The sequence below is a fragment of the Myripristis murdjan genome, chromosome 16 (assembly GCF_902150065.1).
Source record: "Myripristis murdjan chromosome 16, fMyrMur1.1, whole genome shotgun sequence".
Classification (NCBI taxonomy): domain Eukaryota; kingdom Metazoa; phylum Chordata; class Actinopteri; order Holocentriformes; family Holocentridae; genus Myripristis; species Myripristis murdjan.
In genome coordinates, this window is record NC_043995.1 from 32,568,607 (window position 1) to 32,591,290 (window position 22,684).

General features: G+C 39.2%; 2 protein-coding genes across 2 annotated transcripts in view; both read right to left on the reverse strand.

Annotated features, from left to right (window-relative positions):
• Window positions 1-2,174: 2,174 nt before the first annotated feature.
• Window positions 2,175-14,583, reverse strand: LOC115374086 (gastrula zinc finger protein XlCGF57.1-like). The gene is made up of 3 exons (XM_030072821.1): window positions 14,285-14,583; window positions 13,956-14,240; window positions 2,175-4,802 (listed from the first exon to the last, which is right to left on the reverse strand). The coding sequence occupies exons 2-3, from the start codon at window positions 14,125-14,127 to the stop codon at window positions 3,346-3,348; spliced, it is 1,629 nt and encodes a 542-aa protein (XP_029928681.1). The 5' UTR covers window positions 14,128-14,240; window positions 14,285-14,583; the 3' UTR covers window positions 2,175-3,345.
• Window positions 14,584-20,506: 5,923 nt separating this feature from the next.
• LOC115374083 (atrial natriuretic peptide receptor 1-like) overlaps window positions 20,507-22,684 on the reverse strand; it is a 93,297-nt gene continuing 91,119 nt past the window's right edge. Inside the window, exon 22 of the mRNA XM_030072816.1 lies at window positions 20,507-22,024. Within this exon, the coding sequence (XP_029928676.1) occupies window positions 21,879-22,024 (146 nt within the window). The 3' untranslated portion in view covers window positions 20,507-21,878. The remainder of the gene's footprint in view (window positions 22,025-22,684) is intronic.

A 22,684-nucleotide genomic window follows, 5' to 3' on the forward strand; every position in this document is an offset into this window, starting at 1 on the left:
ATGAAGCTGCGAGGACTGAGCTTCCTCCTCATCATCCTCACTCTTCACAGGGACAGCAGTGAGTGGGATGTTGGTGATATCTTGAAGCTGCACTTCCTCCTGTTCCTCTTTAATGTGTGGAGGCTCTGGCTCCTGCTGGTCCAGGCTGGGGGTCTGCTCCGGGTGGAGCACCGCGGCCAGCAGCTTCTGTTGGCGGCTGTTCTGCGCCTCGTCCTCGGCGATGGTCCGCTCGATCAGGCCGCAGCTCTCCCGGGCGGCCGCGGCCAGCCGCTGCTGGACCCGCGACCGCAGCTCCTGCACGGCGCACATTTCCACAAAGTCCAGGAGACTCTCCACAGTCCCACTGTGTTTAACTGGAAAGGATGGACAGGAGTCTCGGTCCTCTCCAGCTGTGATCAGCGGACTTTATTCACAGATAAAATGTCTGTCTCTGTCGCTCGGCAGCAGGATGACCTCCTCTGTCTGTGTGTGTCTGTCTGTGTCTCTGTGTGTGCCTTTTAATCACTGTCCAGCGCTGGAGCTACCGTAGTATTCCCCGTAGCTGCGCATGCACATTCTCTATAACACAATACTACCGTATATGACATCAGGGAGCAATGTAGCCTAATATACCTTCCATCAAAATGATGACAGGCCTATTGTTTTGGGGTAAGGGGTGTGCATACATGAATACTAATGAGAGGAATGCCCGTGAACTGGTGTTAAGTTTCACAGACTTTCACACACACACACACACACACACACACACACACACACACACACACACACACACACACACACACACACACACACACACACACACACACACACACACACAGAGGACTCATGATGCGTGAGAAAAACCCGCTTCATCCTGACTCAGGACGCAGGCTCTGCAGAATGCCATGTCCTCCTCCAAGAACTGCGGGTTGAGTGTTTTGAGGGTCTCAGGGTGGTGACATCTTTAATTTGTGTGAGGAAGATAAAAGACTCATGAGAAGTGAGAAAACCAGTTTACCCCCACAGTCTGTGCCTTTGAGCAACCCCGTGCATCGAACGCATGCCAGACTCTTATCCACACAGTCTGTGTCATACACAGCCCTCTCTCACCCCTCCCCACCCCTTAGACTCCTCTGTCTCAAATTGTGGGGTGTCTCAGGGTTGTGAGATCTCTCAATAAAAAATGCAGAAACGAACCCAACACTGGGAGCGCGCGGAATTTTTGATGCGCATGCAAACAAGCAGACAAAATTTCCATCACTGTGAGAAAAAAAAAACGAAATAAAACACAGATTGAATGACAGTTATAACAATAATCTAAAGAAAAGTATTTTCCACCCTGGTGAGAGCCGCCAGTGAGCCAGGAAAACCACAGGACGTGTGAAAAGACAAACACAAAAGAAGTGTAACAAAAAAAGAACGCTAGACGTAAATTTGAAACATTTCTTTGAATATAAAGATTCTTCTGTTAAATTAACGTTCTTATATATTTTCATATGGACCGTCATGTGGCTGTGTGTGTGTGTGAGGCTCCTGATGAAGGGCCGCGTCACACACACAACATGAGCTAAAAACAAGGTGTGTACAGTCACACATCGCTGTCTTCCACATTATTTTCTACCCTGACACTCAAAACCCCTTCACCGTCCAGCTGAGATCTGCAGCCCTGACGCCTTTTTTTCTGCTGTGGAATTACAATTATTTGTTAAAGGTTGTTTTAACGGGTTGGTCATTTAAAAACTTTGATTTTCTGTTCTTGGAGGAAAAAAAAATGCATCAACGTGGCTCGCTGTCTGAGACCCAAATCAGAGATCCAGTTATGGACCCCAGCTGATTATCAGGGCCAGTGTTCAAATTATTGCAATAATCAGTCGTGTCATTTTGAGTTGCATGACAGCCGATATGAAAACCACTCAGACTCTTTTCAACACTAATTTTTATTTTCTTGCTTTTTGGCATAAATTTATTATTGCACTTTTTTGTTGGTTTATTTAGTTTTTCTCATTGTGTTTTGACTATATATTATCTGATATGATTTCATAAAAATATCTATATTATACAGTCACAAGCTGGAGGATGAAGAGCGATGAGGGGCTGAAAGCCACATCAGATTGTCAAGTACAGATTAATATTTTCCTTCTTGTGTTGAACTGTGTTGTGTTCAATGTGTCACACTCACAAACACAAGCTACTTTTCAAAAATAATTTTATTAAAATCAGCAGAAAAATAACAAAAGAAAGATAAGAGACATTAAAAAAACACGTGGAATTATTTTACTGAATAAATGACACCTTATCAAACAAGCAGAAAAGCCGTCTTCATCAAACACAGTGATAGTGCTGAAACCTTCACTTCCATGTAAAGTATCTGTTTTTTCAAATTGAAACAGGGTTGCTTCATGTGCATTTCATTTTTGAACTGTAAAAATAAAAAAACATAATAACAATCATTGTTTCTATAAAGGTCTTTTTTCCACGCAGAAGTCCACAAAACATCTCTTTACCCTCTTAAAGGAACAGTGTGCTGGATTTTGTGGGACATAATGCTCATTAAAATTATATTTTTAAGCATATAAAACCCAGAAATTAAGAATGATAGTGTTTTTATAAAGTTAGAATTAATCTTTTAATCTACATGAGCGCATTCCGTGGCATTCTGCCTTGTCACCATTAGATGGCGCTAGATCCTACACTCCGTCCCTTTAAGAGTAAAGGTCTCACGGTAAAACTCAGTGGAAGTTTGAACTCTGTTCAGTAAAGGTCGAGCTTGCTGTTAGATTCTTATTGCTGAGAACAGACAAACTACCTCACAAGTTCATTATTGCTTGTTTTTGTTTGTTTTTTGTCCCGGGCCCCACGCTGACTTTCGATAAACCAGGGCCCCCACCTGAAGAGGCAATTAAGACAAAAACATCACTGAGCTGAGCTTTACACGTCATTTTCATTTTTAAATAAATTTATTTATATATATATATATATTCATTTTTTGCTATTTTTTAGCAATTATTTTTTTAATTAAATATTTCCTGAGTAATTCACTTACATTCAGTTTGTGCAACACATTTTTTCCAAGAAAATCTTTGGAAAATATTTCACTTGTGTCGTGTTCTGCCACCAGGTCCAAACCTTAGATCTCCTGCTGCAGTCAGACAGAAACTCTCTGGATCAATCCTAATTTAACTTTAACTGTTTGGTAATTACACTGCATTTTATTACTAATGTAATAATGTTAATTACACATTTGTTAATTCAAATCAAAGTTTATGCAGATTGGATTTAAATAGAGGTTATTGCTGTTCTGTTTTACTAATAATCCATATCAGCCCTGAAAATCCAGCATTGGCTGATCACTAATCTCTAATCACATCACTGACTAGACGGTTTGGGTTTCCTCCTGAATGCTGGACGATCATGAGCTTTAACACGTTTCTTGTCCCGGAGTGATGAAGAGTCTGGCGGCTCTGCAGCTTCACCAACACACTTGTGTGTTTTGACGTGCACCATCTGATGGAAGCCCCTCCCACACACACTGCAGCTGTAGGGTTTCTCTCCCGTGTGGAGTCTCATGTGTCTCTTCATGTTGAACAGCTGGCTGAACCCTTTCCCACACGTGCTGCAGCGGTTTGGCTTCTCCCCGGTGTGCGTCCTCATGTGTTTGACCAGCGTCTCCTGCAGATTAAACCTCCTGCTGCAGACTGAGCACGTGAAGGGCTTCTCCCCCGTGTGCGTCCTCATGTGTCTGACCATGTCTGTGTTGCTGCTGAATCTCTTCTCACACACGCTGCAGCTGTGGGGTTTCTTCTCCTTGTGCTCTCGCCTCTCACCGGCACACTTATGTCTTCTGAAGTTCCCCACTTGATTGAACCGCCTCCCACAGACGCTGCAGCCGTAGGGTTTCTCTCCCGTGTGAAGCCTTGTGTGTCTTTTCATCGTGGACAAGTAAGCAAATCTTTGATTACAAACGCTGCAGCTGTACGGTTTCTCTCCGGTGTGGACCCTCCTGTGTTTGACCAGTGTGAAGTGCTGGTTAAAGCTTTTGCTGCAAACTGGACAGGTGTACGGTTTCTCTCCTGTGTGGATCCTCATGTGCTGATTGAAAGAACCCCTGAAGGCAAACGCTTTACCACAAACTGAGCAACTGAAAGGCTTCTCTCCGTGGATTTTCATGTGTTTGTTGAAGCGGCCTTGAAGATGAAAACGTTTGTCACAAACTGAGCAGTAAAAGGGTTTCTCCCCGTGGACTTTCATATGGTCTTTTAACTGTCTTCTTAGAGGAAAACATTTGCTACAAATTGGGCAACTAATTTCTTTCTTTTCTAGATGTTTCTGTGTGTTAGGCTGCTGATGAAAGGCTTTACCACCATTAGATCTGTTTCTAGACAGGATGAGCCTTTTCGATCTTGGCCGAGACCTGGTCTCCTTCCACTCGTCTTCACTGTCTTCAGTCTCAGGTTCAGAGGAGCTGGATGTCTTGGCATCACTTGCTGGTTGTAGATCAGCAGCTGGATCAGAGTTCCTGGCTGCTTCCTCTCCATCAGCTTCTGTTTCCATCAGTTCAGTGGAGCTGCTGGCTGGAGGCTCCGCCTCTCTGTTCTCCTCAGTTTGGCTGTGATGAAGCTGCGAGGACTGAGCTTTCTCCTCATCATCCTCACTCTTCACAGGGACAGCAGTGAGTGGGATGTTGGTGATATCCTGAGGCTGCTCTCCCCCCTGTTCCTCTTTAATGTGTGGGGGCTCTGGCTCCTGCTGGTCCAGGCTGGGGGTCTGCTCCTGCTGCTCAGGGGGAACCTCTTCTTCACTCCCCAGCAGCTTCTGAGGCAACACTGCAACACACACAGCAAAGAAAATGTTATTATAAGTGGGCCTGATCCTGTCACAATCACCTTACAGTGTAAACAAGATCCATGACGGGACTTCACCAACAGGCTCGTAGCCACGTAAGGAAGCACCAAGTCATTTTTTCTCTCATAAAACTGGACAACTTCTTTTTTTTTTTTTTTTTTTTTTTTTTTTTTTTTTTTATTATTAGTTATTTCAGCAGGTATACATTTGAAAGCAGCCTCTATACAGTCAATAGCAGAGACATCTGCTTATCAACAAAATAATGAAAAAAAGAACAAACAGAACAGAACTAACTAAGTTTGGGCCACAACAATTATTACGTTTATAACTAAGTCTCCATGATTGTCACATATAGAAAAAGAAGAAAAGAAAGAAAGTTACCTGCACTTTCACAATTTTTTTTTTTCCCCCTTTTTAACCCAACCCACCCCGACCCATCACCAGAGATCATTCTGTACATTTCATTACACTTTACAAATAGGATGTTTCAGTGTGTCCTTATACATTTTGGGCAAAGCAACTCCAAAAGACAGACAAGCAAAAGAAGGAAAAGAAGAAAAAAAAAAAAAAAAAATCAAACCATAAACAGAAGCAGCTCATATCATAGTTCTAGCAATGTTGAGTGCTTCCTTAATAGCATTGAGCCTAACCTGGTCTGCACCATTCATCATAGCAACAGAGAGCTCCATGGATAAAGTCTCTATTAAAGAGTAGTTCCACTTTCGTATAGAAAGCGTGTGCGGTGGTTTCCACCGAGCTGCTAACATTCTTTTAGCAGCATTACACGCAGATAGCCACAGCTGTCTTTGAGTATGGTTAAAGTTCTGCCCAGAGTCATCATTCAGAATCATATGCCCTGGGGAACAATCAATATCTAAACCCAGAGTTTCGGTAAGAAGTTTTGATATTTGTTCCCAGAAACTTCTTACTGGTGGACACTCCCACATACTATGTAGAAATGTCCCAGTTACATTCAAGTCACAAAGGGTGCAGTTTGGGGATATAGTTATATTCATATGAAATCGTCGTTTTGGAGTTAAATAACTTCGATATATAAATTTAAGGTTTGTTAATTTATGATTCAGATTTTTTGAACAGGAGAGATTCCTCCAGACTCTAGCCCAATCTATAGATGGTTCGGGGCAGTCATTATTCCATACTTTTATTATAGCTAACTGTGTCTGTGTGCGCTCCAGCAGAGTATTATAAATCCACGATACATATCCTTTAGTTAAACTTAATAATTTTCTAATCATGTCCATAATTGGATGACACTTAGGCGGCTCATCCAATAAAACACCTGCAGCTCGCATAGCAGAGCGTAATTGAAAGTAAAGAAACAAGGAGTTGGATGGCAAATCGTACGTAGCCTTCAAATCCAAAAAAGTTCTCAAGCCGGCCTCATTCATAATGTTCCCCAAATTGTGTATGCCTGATTTATACCATTGGGGTGAAATAAAGTACTGTCCTCCGGACTTTAATAATATATTATAAAATATTGGTGTGTTAGCATGCCAATGAGATGTCCAATTGTAAATCTTTTCTATTTTATGAAAAATCTGAATTGCGTACACTATTATTGGACCATACTTTAATTTACATTTTTTATCAGATAGAGTTGTAAATAAAATGTCATTCAATTGAATTGGAGCCACCAACATTCTCTCAATATTTAGCCATGGAGGTGAAGAATTGCTGTAAAACCAGTTTAATAAAGGACGAAGAGTGAAAGCGTAATGGTATAACTTAAAATTAGGCAATGACAAGCCACCCAACTCAATCTTTCTCTGTAAATTTAGCATTTTGATTTTTGGGCGTCTGCCTCTCCATAAAAACCTTGTGATAATACTGTGTATTTTTTCCCAATATCTCGGAGGTGGTGCTAGAGGTAACATGGAGCTACAAAAATTTATTCTTGGAAGCACATTCATTTTAATTATTGAAATCCTACCTGGAAGAAATATAGGTAAGTTGTGCCATCTTTCTAAATCATTTTTTATCATTTTTAAGGTACTAATGTAGTTTTTAGTGTTAGTTTTCTCAAGAGATGCAAATACAGTTATTCCTAAGTATTTAAAATGAGAAACCACTGGAATATTAAACTTCAGAGATTCATCTCTGCTCACAGAATTCAAAGGTAACAGCGATGACTTGGTCCAATTTATCTTATAACTCGAGACATAACTATATTGTTCAAAAACATTGAGGATATTTGGAAGAGAATGCTTTACATCAGAAAAAAACAAAAGAATATCATCAGCAAATAATGCTATATGATGTTGAGAAGATTTTATTTTTATTGGTGTAATGCCTGTGGATGACCTAATAGCCTGCGCTAAAGGTTCTAATGATAAGATAAATAGCATTGATGAAATTGGATCACCTTGACGGCTACTTCTGCTTATTCCAAAGGGAGGAGAACATATATTTCCTGTTACTACACTTGCAGAGGGATTTACATATATAGTTTTAACCATTTTAATGAAATTTTCGCCCACGCCCATCTTGGTCAATACAGACCATAAAAAGGGCCACTCAAGTCGGTCAAAGGCCTTCTCTGCGTCAACTGACAGTATGGCTGCTGATGTATAATTGTCAGAGGCGTCAAGGATATGCAGAAGACGACGTAAATTGTCAGCTGATAGACGCTTCTTTACAAATCCACTTTGATCTGAGTTTATCAGTCTTGGCAAATATTGCTCAAGCCGGCTTGCAAGTGTTTTTGAAAACAATTTAATGTCTGCATTTAATAAGGACAGGGGACGATAGTTCGCACGATTAGTTGGATCCTTCCCCTTTTTTAAAATAAGTGTTATTAGTGCTGTATTCACATCTCTTCCAAAAGATCCTTTTTGAAGAGCTGTATTAAACATCTCCAGCATTGGTGGTCCTAATAGTGTGTAAAATTTTAGGTAAACCTCAGGTTGAATACCATCACCTCCAGGTGACTTGCCCTTATTCATTTTTGATAGTGCTTGTTTAATTTCATCAAGAGATAAGGGAGCTCCTAATGCTAAAGATTCCTGAGTTGACAGTGAAGGCAAATTTAGTTTCTCAAGAAAATTCTCCCTATCTGACTCTGTAGAGTTATTATCTGAAGTATATAACTGTTTATAGAAATCACAGAAGCTCTGATTAATCAATTTGGGATGAGTTATTGTGACCCCAGATTCAGATGTAATTGTTGCTATGCTTGTAAACTGATCATTTGTCTTTAATTTATTAGCCAAAAGACGGCTAGGGCGGTCACCATAAAAGTAATGGTTAAGTCTAGTTTTAAGCACTACCTTTTTAGCCCTCTCTATAAGTAACACATTAAGGTCTATTTTTATTTCCTGTAATAGCTTTGCTGTCTGTTCAGAATAATTCCTTTGCTGAGAGTGTTCTAGTTCAGATATTGAGGTTTCTAGCTCACTTATCTTTTGGAGCTGTTCTTTATTTACTTTAGAGGAGTAGGAAATTGCTTTATTCCTGATAAATCCTTTTATTGCATCCCAAAGAAATCTAGCATCATCAACTGAAGATCTATTAATTTCCAAAAATTCTAGTAATTCCAATTCTAGTTGTTCACAAAAATCTTGATTTTGTAACAAAGTTAAGTCAAAACGCCACCTACTGGCTTTTTTATACGAATTAGATACAGACAATTGACATGTATAAGCATGATGATCAGTGAGGCTCATATGTTTTATCTCTATATTTTGAACCAAAGACATTAGAGATGAAGACATTAAAATAAAATCTATTCTTGAAAACGTTTTATGCCTATTTGAATAGAAAGTGAATTCCTTAGATGTGGGATTATGCATCCGCCAAACATCACAGAGATTAAAGTCAGAAAGTAAGTATTTTAGCGCTTTTGTTGCTTGTAAATTAGAATAAGAATTACTTGATTTATCCAGTTTTTGATCTAATATGGCATTCATATCAGATCCGATTACTATTTCAAAATCAGAGAGTTTGGACAAAATATTATTCAGCTGGTTAAAAAAAAGACCATCATATGTATTTGGCGCATATATATTGACAAATGCCACTTTCCTACCATATAGCATACACTTAATAAATGCTACTCTACCATCTTCATCACACCCTTTACCAATGATATTAATCTGTAGTGTTTTACGAGTGAGAATTATTACACCTTTTGTTTTGTTTGACGCAGATGAGGAAGCACAAACTTTATATAGATGGTTTTCTAGTCTAGTAACATCCTTGCTAAGCAAGTGCGTCTCTTGGAGCATCGCTAAATCTATTTTGTTCCTACCTAGTAAATCTAAACAGGCAGCCCTTTTATTGGGACAGTTAAGCCCCTTCATGTTACAACAAAATATATTCAGAGCCATATTAGCCTTTGAGTTTTAACCTCATAATATTTGACAAGAGTAAAAAAAAAAGAAAAAAAATGAGAAAAAAAAAGAAACTTTATTCTGCCAAGGGCACACAACATATAGGTAAATCCTAGTTTTATATTTCCACACCAACAAGAAAGTGCACGAAAGATGCTCTGCCTACTCCCACCCAATACATACCCACCCCCACATAAACCCACCATCCCAGCGTGCCAGCCAGTTACCCACCCTATCCTCCCACCGCCCCCCCATCCCTGTCCCCAGAACCCTGCTCCATCCTTACAGGGTTGTAGCATAGCGGCTTACTGTCCCTCTCCACACGTAGATAGATGCGCTGCATGTGGTGCAGTCAGCTCCCCATTCAAAAACTTAATTAATATTATTATTCAGATTTAACTGTGTCCTTTAAGAAATATCCTTCAGGAATTAACACTAAACAAAATAGTCCAAGCCACTCCATTAGGTCCTGCACACATTCAGCCCCCCTTCTCCACCCCGCGCCTCGGGAGGGAGAGAGAAAGATGAAAGAAAAGAGTCACAGTTGTTTATCAAGGAGGGGTGGTTTGGTTACCTGTTCATAATAAGTCATTGCCTCTCTTGGAAGGCTGCTCTCCTCTTCAACAGGTCGGCCTAAAAATCCGGGAAAATATATGTTTTTGTCCCCTGGAATTTCAAACTCCCAGCTGCTTCCCCTGCTAGTCCCCTGCTGAGCTTGCTTCTATTCAGGAAGGCGTCCATTCACGCTAGGTTTGATACTCTTCTCATAGAAGTCCTGAGCTTCTTTAAGTGATGAAAAGGTATGAGTCGAGTTTTGAAAAGTCAGGATCAGCGTAGCAGGGTGCCTAATACCATTTCTGATATCCAATTTGCGGAGCTCGGCTCTCAAATCCTTGTAAGCGTCCCGTTGTCTCCTCAACTCGGCGCTGATATCAGGATATATGCTGATCTTCTTCTCCTTATACATCAGTGTTTTAGTCGCCGCTGTCCTGGTGACCAGCATTTTTAGTTCAGAGCTGTACAGCTTTGCAATCATACAGCGGGACACACTGTGCGGTTTTCCCGTGCGATGCGCAACAACCACTGGTGGTGTAGGGCCCAGTTTCTCCCTCCCTATTATTTCATACAGAATATCGTTCATAAATCTGGTGGGATTACCGGCCTCCAAATTGTTCTCGAGCCCGAAGACTCTGATGTTGCACTTGCGCGACTGATTTTCCAGCTGGTCCACCTTACGGCGCAGATCCTGGTTTTCCTTCTCCCATCTCTCTTGTGATTTTTCCAACTTGAACTCGAGGTTGGAAAGCTGGTCGGTTGCCTTGGAAGCAAATAACTCCAGTGATCCAATAGTCGACTCACATTTTTGTATCTTTGTTTTTAGACTTGACATTAAGTCAGTGAGTGGCTTTAACTTTGCATCCAATACTAAGGACATTTCCTCACGGACAATATCCCGCATGGATGCAATCAATTCCGCGTTACCGCCGGCCATCTGGGAAAACGCTTTCTCCCTCACACGTAGACTTTTCTTATTTGACATACAGGACACTTGACTTGGCGCTCAATACATCAGTCCATTATTTGTCGTTTAACAACTTTATCTGTGTTTGAGGATCTTAACTCCAAATCCACATTTCAAATGATTTAAATCAAAAGAGGGTTCGACAGTTCACCACGCGCTCTCAGTCCATGCCGTCCATGCCGCCGGAACCGGAAACACTGGACAACTTCTAATATGCAAATGGAACTCCAGAAAAGCTCCTTCATCCTCTTCAGGTGTTGTTGTCTTAGAACTACAGGGGCAAACTCCATGGGCCTCACTACACAACCAGGCTGCACAAAAGCTGATGTGGATGATATGTGAAAACTAGCTCATTACTCATTTGTGAGGTAGGAGCTACTTTAGTTGGGAAGTAACAACGTAGTACTACTTCAGTTCTTACTGTTCAACATGACAGTGAACCCTCACACATTTAAGCCTCCTTTAAAATCGAGCAAGCGAGTCGGAAAAATACTCAAATTTCAGTCAGTCTGTCAGCCTGAGGATAACCAGCAAGAAAACCTCCTCAAGTGAAAGCCAGTAAGTCAGTTATCACACCACTTGTTCACCAAGCACATATAAGAATAAGTTAACTAATATTATAAGATTAAACAAAAAGGAATATTATAAAAAGAAATTAGAGGATAATAAAAATAATAACTCAAGGTCCCCCGAGTGTTCACAGAGATGGGTAAAAGAGCATTTCGATATGCTGCTCCATTTGCATGGAATTCTTTGCAGACTGCCTTAAAATTGCCTGAACTGATACCATTGGACAGTTTTGTGAAAATCCTCAAGGATAAGGAACTTGATAGCATACGGGACTGCCACTGCTTTTAAACTATGATATCTGATCTGATTCTACTTGATTTTACCTGTGTGTACGATTTTGTCTGAATGACTGTAATTGTGTAATCAGCTGGTTCTTGGCCAGGTCGCTTTTGTAAAAGAGATTCTTTATCTCAACAAGCTTATCTGGTTAAATAAAGGTCTAATAAAATATTAAGGGGATATGGAATCTACTAAACAACATTATTAGAGATGGTGCTAAACAAAACAATTTACCTAAATATTTTGTTATAAATGATAGTGAACATTATAATATGGATGAGGTGGCAAGCAGTTTTAATCAGTTCTTTGTAAATGTTGGTCCTGAGCTAGCAAAAAACATCCCAAATCCAGGGCCAGATGGAGACTACATGGATAAACTAATAGAAAGGAATCCCCACTCAATGTTTCTGAAAGCAGCTGAGGAAAATGAAATAATCAACATCGAAAAAAAGTGTAAAAATAAAATATCTACAGACTACAATGGCATTGATATGTCATTAGTTAAACAGGTCATTGAGGGGGTATCGAAGCCACTAGCACACATCTGTAATTTGTCTTTTCAAACTGGCACATTTCCAAACCAGATGAAAATTACAGACCTGTCTCAATACTGCCGCAACTCTCAAAAATATTTGAAAAGCTTTTTAACAATAGAATGGATGCATTTTTGGAAAAACACAAACTATTTTCAGAGAGTCAGTATGGGTTTAGGGTTAACAGATCAACAACAAAGGCAATAATGAAATCAATTGAGGAAATCACAGATGCAACACACAACAAAAAACATGCAATAGGAGTATTCATCGATCTCAAAAAAGCGTTTGATACAATTAACCATAACATACTATTCAATAAAGTGGAAAAATATGGGATAAGGGGACTGGGTAAAGAGTTATTTGAAAGGACGGCAACAGTTTGTTAAGTTGGCCAATCACTGCTCTGGATATTTGGACATTGCTTGTGGTGTCCCCCAGGGGTCAGTATTGGGCCCCAAATTGTATATCCTGTATATAAATGACATGTGCAGAGTATCTAGGTGGTTAAAATTGGTCAATTTTGCGGATGACACAAAAATTTTTGGTTCAGCGGAAAACATTAAACAAGTGGAAACAGTTATAAATGAGGAAATGAAAAAATTAAAAATATGGTTTGGAACAAATTATCATTAAATGTAAGTAAGCCTAAGTTTATGTTATTTGGCAAATGTACAGTAAATACAAAGGTGCAAATAGAAATAGATGGGGTTGAAATTGAAAGGGTGCACGAAAACATATTTCTTGGGGTTACAGTAGATGACAGGCTGAGTTGGAAACTGCACATCAAACATGTTCAGTCCAAAGTTTCAAAAAGCATTGCAGTCATACACAAAGCAAAACAACTACTTATTAGCTCTCACCCCCGAAAAGGGGTGAGCGCTAATACGCTATGCTTTCTCCCACTCCTTTTTGAATGTCATTAATTTTCTGTTTTTCTGTGTTTTTTTTTTTATTATTTTGCTTCCTCAATTTTCATTTCTATATTATGTTGTGCAAAGAATTTGTTTAGTAGCAATCAGGAAGCCTTGTACTATTTGCATATTCGGAATAAACAGTACAAACAAACAAAAGCACAAGGTTGTAATATGAAAAGCAATATTTTCCCCCTGCTTGGTCCAAAACCTGCCTCTTTCAGCTCCCTGTTTAAGCTAACAGCTAATGAGACAGTGAGGGAGAGAGAGGACAGACCACAGGAGGAGCAAATACTGAGCTTTTTATTCTTTCAAAAAATCTGTCAGGATATTAATGTCAGAAATAGTTCATATTTTACTGGTATTCTGAGTTTGTCTCTAGATAGATTTTTTTTTTTCCATTTAAGTAGGCTATTTGTACTTTGAGTTTGATGTTGTATAGGCCCACAGTTACACTTCATAATTTAAATGTATAAGGGCTGTGCATTTTAAGTTGCATTATTTTGTGGCATAGTTTCATTTCATTTTCTTATTTTATCTAAAAGGGACAGTGTACAGCTCAAACATATACTGTATGTCACTATTTGATGCCATATCTTGCTTTGTTTTTGTTGACACTACAATAAATCTGTTTTTTGAAGAGTAGTTTGATGTAGTTGGATTATTCAAGGTGTTTCCTCTAGTTTTAGAGCTTATTTTGAGTTTCTAGTTCTTGTACAGCTACTTTGATGGACTGTAGTGGAAATTAGAACAGTGAGCAAAGAAATTTGGTTAGAGGATTATTGCTTTTAATAGCATTATTTAAAACATATGAACACGCTGAGGGCTCAACACTGTACGGCAAATTTCAAAGGAGCGTAAGAGAGAAAGAGGGAGGTACCGTCGTGCCAGACAGCAATTTTTTTTGCCGGTCATGAACCTTTTTGTTAAATGCAATAAAATTTAAAGACATGAGTTAGGGTCAGACCTGTCCTCTGCAGCCGGACTTCCGGGTTGAGCACCGCGGCCAGCAGCTTCTGTTGACGGCTGTTCTGCGCCTCGTACTCGGCGATGGTCCGCTCGAACAGGCCGCAGATCTCCTCGGCGGCCGCGGCCAGCCGCTGCTGGACCCGCGAGCGCAGCTCCTGCACGGCGCACATTTCCACAAAGTCCAGGAGACTCTCCACAGTCCCACTCTGTCCCCCGGAGCCTCACGGCCAAACCACCACGTCCTCCTCCTCCTCCTCCCTTCACCTCCTCCTCCTCCCTTCACCTCCTCCTCCTCCTCCCTTCACCTCCTCCTCCTCCTCCCTTCACCTCACCAGCATGACTGACAGGTCGGGGCAGAGCTCAGTGTCTGTGTCGCGCTGCAAGGCGGAAGCGGTTAGCTCTCCGTGCTAACTGAGCTAAAAGAGCTGGGAAACCAGCGAGACGAGGAGCTGCAGCCAAACTCCCGCAGGACAAACACCGAGAGCGGAGAAGTCCGTCCAGGTTCCGCAGCACATCCGGGTCTCTGGAGCTCACCTGCACGGAAATGCTCTTTTATCACCTGCACCTGAAAGTTCTGCTGTCCGTCACAAGTTTCCACCCCCTGTCGCCATCTTGCGGTGCTTCTTCTTCTTGTTCTTCTTCTCTGAGGTGTAACGCCGACTGGCAGCCTTTAAGTTGCATTACTGCCCCCTTCTGGATATAATCGTCACTGTTGTCAGATTCTATAAATTTAGGGCTTCTTCTGCTTCTTCTTCTTCTTCTTCCTAACCTCAGTGGAATACCAGGACTAAAGACTCACTGGCAGACATTCTGTCAACTTCATGCCAGTGATATAAATGAAAAACCACCAGACTATGACATCGAAACAAACAAACAAACAAACAAAAAAATCCACAAAAACTGCAACTGTACGGTTTCTCTGCTGTGTGGATTCTCATGTGCAGATTGAAAGAACCCTTTACCACAAACTGAGCAACTATACATACATACATACATACATATATGGGTAATTCTTCAATTGAGGGAACTTTTGACTTCTTAAATTGTAAGAAAATACAACTTGTAGAAACATATTTTTATCCATCTGAATATTGCTTTTATTTTCTCAGGAATTCATTCTTGTGGATGGTTGTGACCATTTATTTCAGATATATTAATATATTTATAGGTTTTTCCAAGATGTCAGGACAAAACGTCATTACCATCACATCATCAAATAATGAATTATTTTTCAAAACAACATGAAAATATGGTGTTTTTAAAACATTGCATGTAATTTCAAACATTAATTTTGACTAAGCTGTGCTGAGAATGATTTTTATTTCATTTTAAACATATTTATAGGAGTTGTTTGTTCTGATATTTCAATATTATGTTAGATGCTACTCTGACAATTAAATTTATGCTTTCAGTACATTAATAACTTATATATTTTTTGGATAAAATGTTAAGAAAAAATGTTAAATTCTCACAAATACAAAATAAATATATAGAAATTATTTAATAAATTTGTTTTTCTCAAAAAATATGCGCTGTGGTGGTAATGACTGTGTGTTGCGGTAATGACAAAATGTTTTGGTAATGACATTTGATACAAACAGCTAATGTAAAAATGAATCAAATCCACCTTTTGAAATAGAAAATGTTTATTACCTTGTTACAAAACAGTTAACGTTAATGTTTTTGACCTTTGCGCAGTTGTTTTTGGTGCCATGTTGAATTAACTGTAGCCTATTAAGAGAAAATGTATGAATTTATTTTAAATGACACGTGAGGCCTTTATAAAGTATTCAGACATAATATTTATGAATTGGTGCAGAAAAATGTTATTAAATAATGTTATTTAACACAGCTGTTATTTTAAAATTTTAACACATATTATCCTTGGGGTTAAACCTCCAGAAAATCACGCACACACACACACACACACACACACACACACACACACACACACACACACACACACAAAGACAGACACATATGTTTTATAGAAGCCAGGGCCCAAATTGACCGCATCTAAAACCCCAGTGTCAAAATAGTCAAAATGTGTACTAGACATTGATAATACAGTACAGGCCAAAAGTTTGGACACACCTTCTCATTCAATGCGTTTTCTTTATTTTCATGACTATTTACATTGTAGATTCTAACTGAAGGAATCAAAACTATGAATGAACACATGTGGAGTTATGTACTTAACAAAAAAAGGTGATATTAACTGAAAACATGTATTATATTCTAGTTTCTTCAAAATAGCCACCCTTTGCTCTGATTACTGCTTTGCACACTCTTGGCATTCTCTCCATGAGCTTCAAGAGGTAGTCACCTGAAATGGTTTTCACTTCACAGGTGTGCCTTATCAGGGTTAATTAGTGGAATTTCTTGCTTTATCAATGGGGTTGGGACCATCAGTTGTGTTGTGCAGAAGTCAGGTTACTACACAGCCGACAGCCCTATTGGACAACTGTTAAAATTCATATTATGGCAAGAACCAATCAGCTAACTAAAGAAAAACGAGTGGCCATCATTACTTTAAGAAATGAAGGTCAGTCAGTCTGGAAAATTGCAAAAACTTTAAATGTGTCCCCAAGTGGAGTCGCAAAAACCATCAAGCACTAAAACGAAACTGGCACACATGAGAACCGACCCAGGAAAGGAAGACCAAGAGTCACCTCTGCTTCTGAGGACAAGTTCATCCGAGTCACCAGCCTCAGAAATCGCAAGTTAACAGCAGCTCAGATCAGAGAGCAGATAAATGCCACACAGAGTTCTAGCAGCAGACCCATCTCTAGAACAACTGTTAAGAGGAGACTGCGCCAATCAGGCCTTCATGGTCAAATAGCTGCTAGGAAACCACTGCTAAGGAGAGGCAACAAGCAGAAGAGATTTGTTTGGGCCAAGAACCACAAGGAATGGACATTAGACCAGTGGAAATCTGTGCTTTGGTCTGATGAGTCCAAATTTGAGATCTTTGGTTCCACCCGTTGTGTCTCTGTGAGACGCAGAAAAGGTGAACGGATGGATTCCACATGCCTGGTTCCCACTGTGAAGCATGGAGGAGGAGGTGTGATGGTGTGGGGGTGTTTTGCTGGTGACACTGTTGGGGATTTATTCAAAATTGAACCATTTCAGGTGACTACCTCTTGAAGCTCATCGAGAGAATGCCAAGAGTGTGCAAAACAGTAATCAGAGCAAAGGGTGGCTATTTTGAAGAAACTAGAATATAAAACATGTTTTCAGTTATTTCACCTTTTTTTGTTAAGTACATAACTCCACATGTGTTCATTCATAGTTTTGATTCCTTCAGTGAGAATCTACAATGTAAATAGTCATGAAAATAAAGAAAACGCATTGAATGAGGTGTGTCCAAACTTTTGGCCTGTACTGTATATCTGTGAATTTTATCTTTACTCAGTTATCTCCATTAAATAAGGAAAAATCATTGAGTATGAGGCAAGAAAAAAAAAGAAATGTCATTACCACCACAGTTTGTCTTTACCATCACAGCTTATTGTGTGGTGGTAATGACGTGTGATGGTAATGACATTTCTTACTTTCCTGGTAAAAAATAGCTCATTGTATGACTTGGCAAGGCTAACCCAACAGCTAGTATAAAATGCACTCTGGTTACACACAAACAGAGCAAATTTTCATAAAACTACACTAAAATAACAACATTGAAGCTTATTTGGTAATGACGTGTAATAAACATACTCTACTGTCACCCTATATAAATCTTGAATTTACTTACATTTCTGATGATCAAAATGTCAAACTTTCCTCTTGACAGCCATGTGCTCATCTGCCTCTTCACATATGCAGATGAGTGAAGTGAACTGATTTTGGAAAAACTTTATTATTCTGTGATTTGTTCAAAGTGATGGTAATGACCACAGTACTTAGGGACAGCCATATTTTGTTTGAGAAAACCCACATATGGCACATTAAAATGAAATATCTATGTGAAATTTATTTATTCAACTTGTTTTGAAGAAGTATAATGTAAAAATGTAGTTATTTTTAAACTTTTTTTCACTTTATAACATAGTTGAAGTACCACACTCTGGGCTAGGGACATGGCCAAAGCACTGAAAATTTGACATAAAACACATTTAAAAAAGTATAAAAATACATGACAAAGAGACAATAAAAAAAGTTCAGGGTTAATTTTATTGCTACTTAGCAAATGTGACAAAACCTAATATGATTTTAATTTTTTTCATGAAATTTTAGGCCAGGGACTGAAAAGTTACCCAAATTGAAGAATTACCCATATATATGTGTGTGTGTGTGTGTGTGTGTATATATATATCATATGGACCGTCATGTGGCTGTGTGTGTGTGAGGCTCCTGATGAGGGGCCGCGTCACACACAACAACTTGGCTATGAGCTAAAAACAAGGTGTGTACAGTCAGACATCGCTGTCTTCCAGATTATTTTCTGAAGCCCTGACGCCTTTTTTTCTGCTGCAGAATTACAATTATTTGTTAAAACACCACCAGGTCGTTTCTTCCTGGTGTAAGGTGTGGAAATTTCCTACCGGATCTACTTTCTTTCTAATTGTTTCAAATAGGAAAATATCAAGAAAAGAGACGTTTCATTTCATCAGAAATGGGTACCAGGTCTTGTTGTTTTTCATATCGTCTTAATCTTCTTCGTTGGTGGTTTCTGTTGCTATAAGTTTTATTTATTTTCGAAGGAGTGAATGGAGAGGTACAGATCCAGTGTTGTGGATGAGCAGCTACTGAGCAGATTTCCCCGCCGTGTGGATTCATGTGACATCCAGGCAGCGAGAAAACACAACAACACAAAACAAACAAAATGACCGACAGCACAGAATTCAAACAAATCACAGCTCTTATTTTGAAAGACACATGTGACAGAGACGCATGACCTTTAATGACTGGATCCTTTATTGTAGACACATTAGCTCTATAGGCAATGATACACTTTTTCCGCAAAAATACAGTGTATGTGTGCTGCTCTGACATCCACACGTGACTTATGGCACCATACAAAAATATGGACAGCTCGGGACGGTGCGAGACGCCGCCTCATCGACGTGGATCCCTCACAACAAAATATTTGGTCTCGCCTTCGTCCGTCCCGCTGCTGGTTCAGATCCGTCCGATCAGAGAAATGTTCCGTAAACCGTCCTGCAGGCGGGACGTCCCGGCCTGGAGGGGCAGCAGCTGGCTCGATGACCTCTGACCTTCACAGGGTTAGGGTAGTCCATTGTGACGAGGGCTTCAGAGTGAAAGAGGGTGAAAGTGGCTCTTTCTTAATTTTATACCAGAGGAAAATCAAACAGGCAGGGAACCATTTTCACATTTACAGTAAGATTTGAAAAACTGGTATTCCACAAAAAGGTAAAAAAAAAAAAAAAAAATTGACAGGTGCTGTCCGATGATATTTTATGGCTAAAATGACACTTTCGCCACTTCACATCGAACCCTCGACAGCAAAACATGTTAAATCTGCCAGGACGCGTCCCGCCTCGGGTTATTATATACAAAATACAAACATAACACAGATCTCCTATCGCCTCTCGGCTGCCAAAACTCATCCTTCAGCATAAAAATCATCTGACTGGGTTAAATCTGAAAACTGGGTCTTTCAAAACAAAATCTGAATTTTCTGATCCTGAGGATTTGGACCTGGATTTCAGAGTCCAGTCCCAGCTTGGATCAGGATTAAAATCCTCAGACTCAAGACTCAAAGCAAAAATCTGGATAAATTTAATACTGGAAAAAAAAAAAAAAAAAAGCAGGACAATTTTGATTTTATGCGGCCGTTTGGATTCAGATTGGACTGAAAAAAATGTTTTTATGTGCTTTTATTTTTTTATGATTTGAAAATAGGAAAAAAGCATAATGGATCTGTGCTTGCTAAAATTGATTTTAATAATTTATTTGAATTAAAATTGTACAGGCTGTATGAACTGACAGGCACTTCACCACGTGATTTATTTATTTATTTATTTTTTGGGCCTGTTTTCCACTTCTGTCTGTGGTTTTATTTTCTTGACTTTTTGGTTTTAATATCCTGATACTAGTACACTTTTTTTTTAAGGGGGTGGAGTATTGTTTTATTATTGTATTGTTATTGTTTTATTGTTTTCTTGTTTACCATGTGAGGCACTTTGCATCACATGTATTTGTATGAAAAGTGCTGTATGAATAAAGTCTGGTCAATTGATTGATTGATTGATGATTCGTGCTGCTTCACAGTAAGCACAAAGATGCTCTCTTTATTTCTCATTAAAAATGTATTGTTATTATTAAAAAAAAAAAAAGACAGGCATATGTTGCTGTTGTGCCCCCCCCCCCCCCCCCCCCCCCTCCCTTTTTTAAAAATTCTTTAAAACCCAGGAACCTGAGGACTGCAGGACTTTTATTTTGAAAGGTCTGATTTAACCCTCTGAACCAAATTCACTTAATTTTTTTAAAATATTTTTTTAAAGTAATTATATCCTAATATTCTTTTGTATTAATTAGAAATATATATTTAATTATAAATAGCTTTCTTTTTTTAAAATGTCATTTATTTATTTATTTATTGCAAACTTCCAAGGAACATTTTACAAAATTTCTGGCATTTTTTTTTTTTTTTTTTTTTTTGTGGGTGTGAATTTTCTGTGGATTTGCTCAGGTTTCAGAGGATTAACCCTGACAAAACTTGATTTCCTTCCAAAAAAAAAAAAAAAAAAAAAAAAAAAAAAAGTGGAAAAAGTGGAAGCCAAAAATGACCAGAAAATTAGTTCAAAAAAAAAAAAAAAAGAAAAAAGAAACATTTAAAAAACGGACAAAAAAACTAAAGATAGAATTATCAAAATGTAGTATATGAAGGTCAGATCAGATGTTAGTTGTTTCATATGAGAGCGAAAAATAAAATTTGCCTAAAAATAAAAGTTGACTTTTTTCAGACTTTTTTCTTTTTTCACTTCTCAGAACAAAATGTCTCCTGTAATCAAACAAGAGACCACGAGTCACTTTGTGCTGCAGCCGCCGAGCGACACTATCCTCTATAATATCCTCTATAATAAACCCTATGATGTCCTCTATAATGAACGTGTATCATGGACGAGCTCTCAGGTCAGTGAAGGAGGCCTGAAGCGCCACGGCGTCATTCAACCACCAGGTGGCGACAAAAGCATCTTCCTTAACTCAGACAGATTAAAGGGCAAATCCACCCAAAATCAAGTCAGCCCAGCTTGATTTTCTCTCTGAAATGAAAACACTGGCACCAAGGAAACATACATACATACACACACACACACACACACAACCACACACACACACACACACAAACAAGGAAAATATAAACGGCTCAAACAGGATCTAAAAATATTTTTCGTGTCCTTTCTCGGCTCCTTTGTTTTATTTTCCTGCCTTCCCGTGAATCGCTGGCCGGGTCCGCTCCTCCTCCTGCAGAATTTCTCCAGTCTGTGTTTCTGTTTGTCCCTTTCAAGCCACCGTCCTCCAGGTTTTTGCTTTGTTGCGTTCAAGTGCGCATCAAGACATCAGACAGCCCAAACTGACGCTTTTTAGTCACAAGGAAAAACCCAACATGGAGGCGGTGTCTGGTTTATGAAAGTGGAGGAACAGCTGACACACACACACACACACACACACACACACACACACACACACACACACACACGCACGCGCACGCACGCACACACACACAACAGGTATTTAGGATCGTTTCACAGGCTTGTGGGACGTTCAGGTGCTGCTTCCTGGTGGGAAATTTGCAATCCGATAATCCCGCCGGCAGGTGAATGCACCGTGAAGTTGCGTCCGTCTCGCATCCTGTCACATGTTTCCTTCCTTTCCTTCCTTTGCTCCCTTGTCTCCTTGGTTACATTTTGTTTCTCTCGTGTCCTTCCGCTCTCTCTCTCCTTCGCTTCCTTCTCTCTCATTGGCTGTCGCTCTCTCCCAGCAGCCAATAGGTGGTCATCTTGCCTTTGCCCTTGATGTCGATCTCTCCTCTGAGCTCCAGCTGGAAACAGTTGAACTCCAGCAGAACGTCGCGTGTCGCCGCCGACACGTGGATCTTCAGGGCTGCACACACACACACACACACACACACACACATTTAAAAGACAAATTAAACCTTAGTTAATGGTTATTTTCAATAAACAAACAATAAAATTACAATTAATATTGTTTACTTATTACATAGAAAATTATTTTTATCATTATATTGTAGCAAACATTGTAACAGTTTATTTACTATATTAAGTATTTGTATCTGATTTATAAACGTGTAAGAAATCATTTGTAAAACATCTACGAACATTGATGGAACAGATACTTATAACACTTTGTTAACATGTAATCATTGATTTATAGATTATATAGATAGAAACAGGATTTAGATGGCTACTATAAAGATGCAACTGATGATTATTAAAAAATGCAACAATAAACTGTTAATAAATCATTTCCTTGTTTGTTAACTGTAAATAACTAGTAACTTTAACTATTTAGTTTAAGTAACACTTACCTTTAGTTTAACTAACTATTAATGTTCATTTATTAATGATGGTTATTATAAACTGTTACCACAGTGGGTGACGCACACCTGCACACACTGTTCAACCTGGACTTTGTCACTGAGGATGCTGTCTTTATTTTATTTTTATTTTTCTGTATTTTTTCTACATTCATTATGTGTGATGTCACGCTCTCTTCAGTTTTATTGCCAGTGCCATGGGATCA

Bases quoted from the DNA above. Each gene is read 5' to 3' on its own strand.
- LOC115374086 (XM_030072821.1), bottom strand. From the start codon at position 14,127: ATGTGCGCCGTGCAGGAGCTGCGCTCGCGGGTCCAGCAGCGGCTGGCC. The intron at 4,803-13,955 runs GTCTGACCCTAA...TGTGTGTTGCAG, and splicing joins AGTCCGGCTGCAGAGGACAG to TGTTGCCTCAGAAGCTGCTG.